This window comes from Acyrthosiphon pisum, chromosome A1, assembly GCF_005508785.2.
Source record: "Acyrthosiphon pisum isolate AL4f chromosome A1, pea_aphid_22Mar2018_4r6ur, whole genome shotgun sequence".
Lineage (NCBI taxonomy): Eukaryota > Metazoa > Arthropoda > Insecta > Hemiptera > Aphididae > Acyrthosiphon > Acyrthosiphon pisum.
In genome coordinates this window covers 94,697,141-94,698,563 of record NC_042494.1, presented here as the reverse complement: position 1 = coordinate 94,698,563, position 1,423 = coordinate 94,697,141, and the positions used below count along the sequence as shown (strand labels likewise).

At 33.5% G+C, this 1,423-nt stretch overlaps 1 protein-coding gene across 1 annotated transcript; it reads left to right on the top strand.

Annotated features, from left to right (window-relative positions):
- Positions 1 to 507: 507 nt before the first annotated feature.
- On the top strand, positions 508 to 1,404 carry LOC103310101. Its single transcript, XM_008187263.1, has 3 exons — positions 508 to 559; positions 654 to 815; positions 893 to 1,404. Exons 1-3 carry the CDS (start codon positions 508 to 510, stop codon positions 1,402 to 1,404), a joined length of 726 nt encoding a protein of 241 aa, XP_008185485.1.
- Positions 1,405 to 1,423: the final 19 nt, after the last annotated feature.

Sequence of the window (1,423 nt, the reverse complement as noted above, 5' to 3'; positions counted from 1 at the left end):
TATTATATATCTATGATAGTACCACGGTGGCACGGTTTGTTGTTCATGTATAACGCGTTACCTAATGGATATTGTGATATGATTAATTTGAAAATTATTAATAATACTATAGATAAGTATACCTATATAATAATATGTATATCTAATATCTAGACTGACAAACCGTCTCCACTCAGAATCGTTTTTCTTATACAGTGATATTATATCATTGAATTCAAATTTAATACTAGCCATTATACAGTGACCCACTTGTAACCTACTGTACAGCAGAGCGACATCCACTTACCCACCTTTTTATAGTTTAATTTAATTTTATTTTAAAATAGCCCTAATTACGATAAGATAAGCAAGTAATTTAATTATTAAGGTATTTAAATAAAGGTATTCATTAGTTTGATGAAAAATATCATTTTACTTTTATTCTGTAACTAGATTCGTACAAAGTGTGTGCGATATCCGTGTATGTCTGGTTATTAAGTGTTTCTATAAACTATATAATTTTTAAATATGAATAACGCTGAAAAAGTTGATTTGCTTTTAATTTATGGCGAATGTCAACGTAATAAACGCCTGACTGCTTTGACGTATGCCGAACGATAGGTACCCAGAAAGATACCATCCACCATCTAATTATGTCTTACGACTTTTACAAGGGTTAAATCAGGAAGGAAGATTTCCTGGCACACAAATAAACCAACAAAGGCATAGAGGAAATATTTTTGATGACGATAAAGAATTACAGGTACTAGCATACATAAGGGCTTATCCACGTTCGTCAATGAGGCATGTTCCTCGCGAAAGTGGAGTTTCATATGGTATTACGTCCAAAAAATTCTAAAAAAACACAAAATGCACCCATATAAAATCGATTTTGTTCAACATTTGCGTGCAGGAGATTCTATTCGTAGGTTGGAATTTATAGCTTGGTTCAATACTAAATTGTATGATAACCCTTTAATTGACAATCAATTTTTTTGGAGTGATGAATCAAAATTCACTAACAATGGAATTATGAATAAACAAAATCATCGATACTGGGATGACACAAACCCACACTGGTCACGTGAAACTAATTTCCAAACAATCTGGGGAATTAATGTATGGTGTGGGTTGGTTGGTGGAAAGCTAATAGGACCGTTCTTTTTTGATGGTACGCTTATTGGCAGACGATATCTTAATTTTTTAACCAACGAACTTCCAAGACTGTTAGATGATGTTTCATTAGACACACGAGAACGTATGTTTTTCCAGCAAGATGGAGCACCAGCCCACAATGCAATTATTGTTAGACAACATTTAAATAAAATATTTCCGAATCGCTGGATTGGTACTAATGGCGCTGTTCCTTGGCCTGCACGATCCCCAGATTTAACGCCATTGGATTTTTTTTATGGGGATATTTGAAGACTGCAGTTTATGCAGA

Bases quoted from the DNA above. Each gene is read 5' to 3' on its own strand.
- LOC103310101 (XM_008187263.1), top strand. From the start codon at position 508: ATGAATAACGCTGAAAAAGTTGATTTGCTTTTAATTTATGGCGAATGT. The intron at 560-653 runs GTAATAAACGCC...GACTTTTACAAG, and splicing joins AATTTATGGCGAATGTCAAC to GGTTAAATCAGGAAGGAAGA. The intron at 816-892 runs GTATTACGTCCA...ATTTGCGTGCAG, and splicing joins CGAAAGTGGAGTTTCATATG to GAGATTCTATTCGTAGGTTG.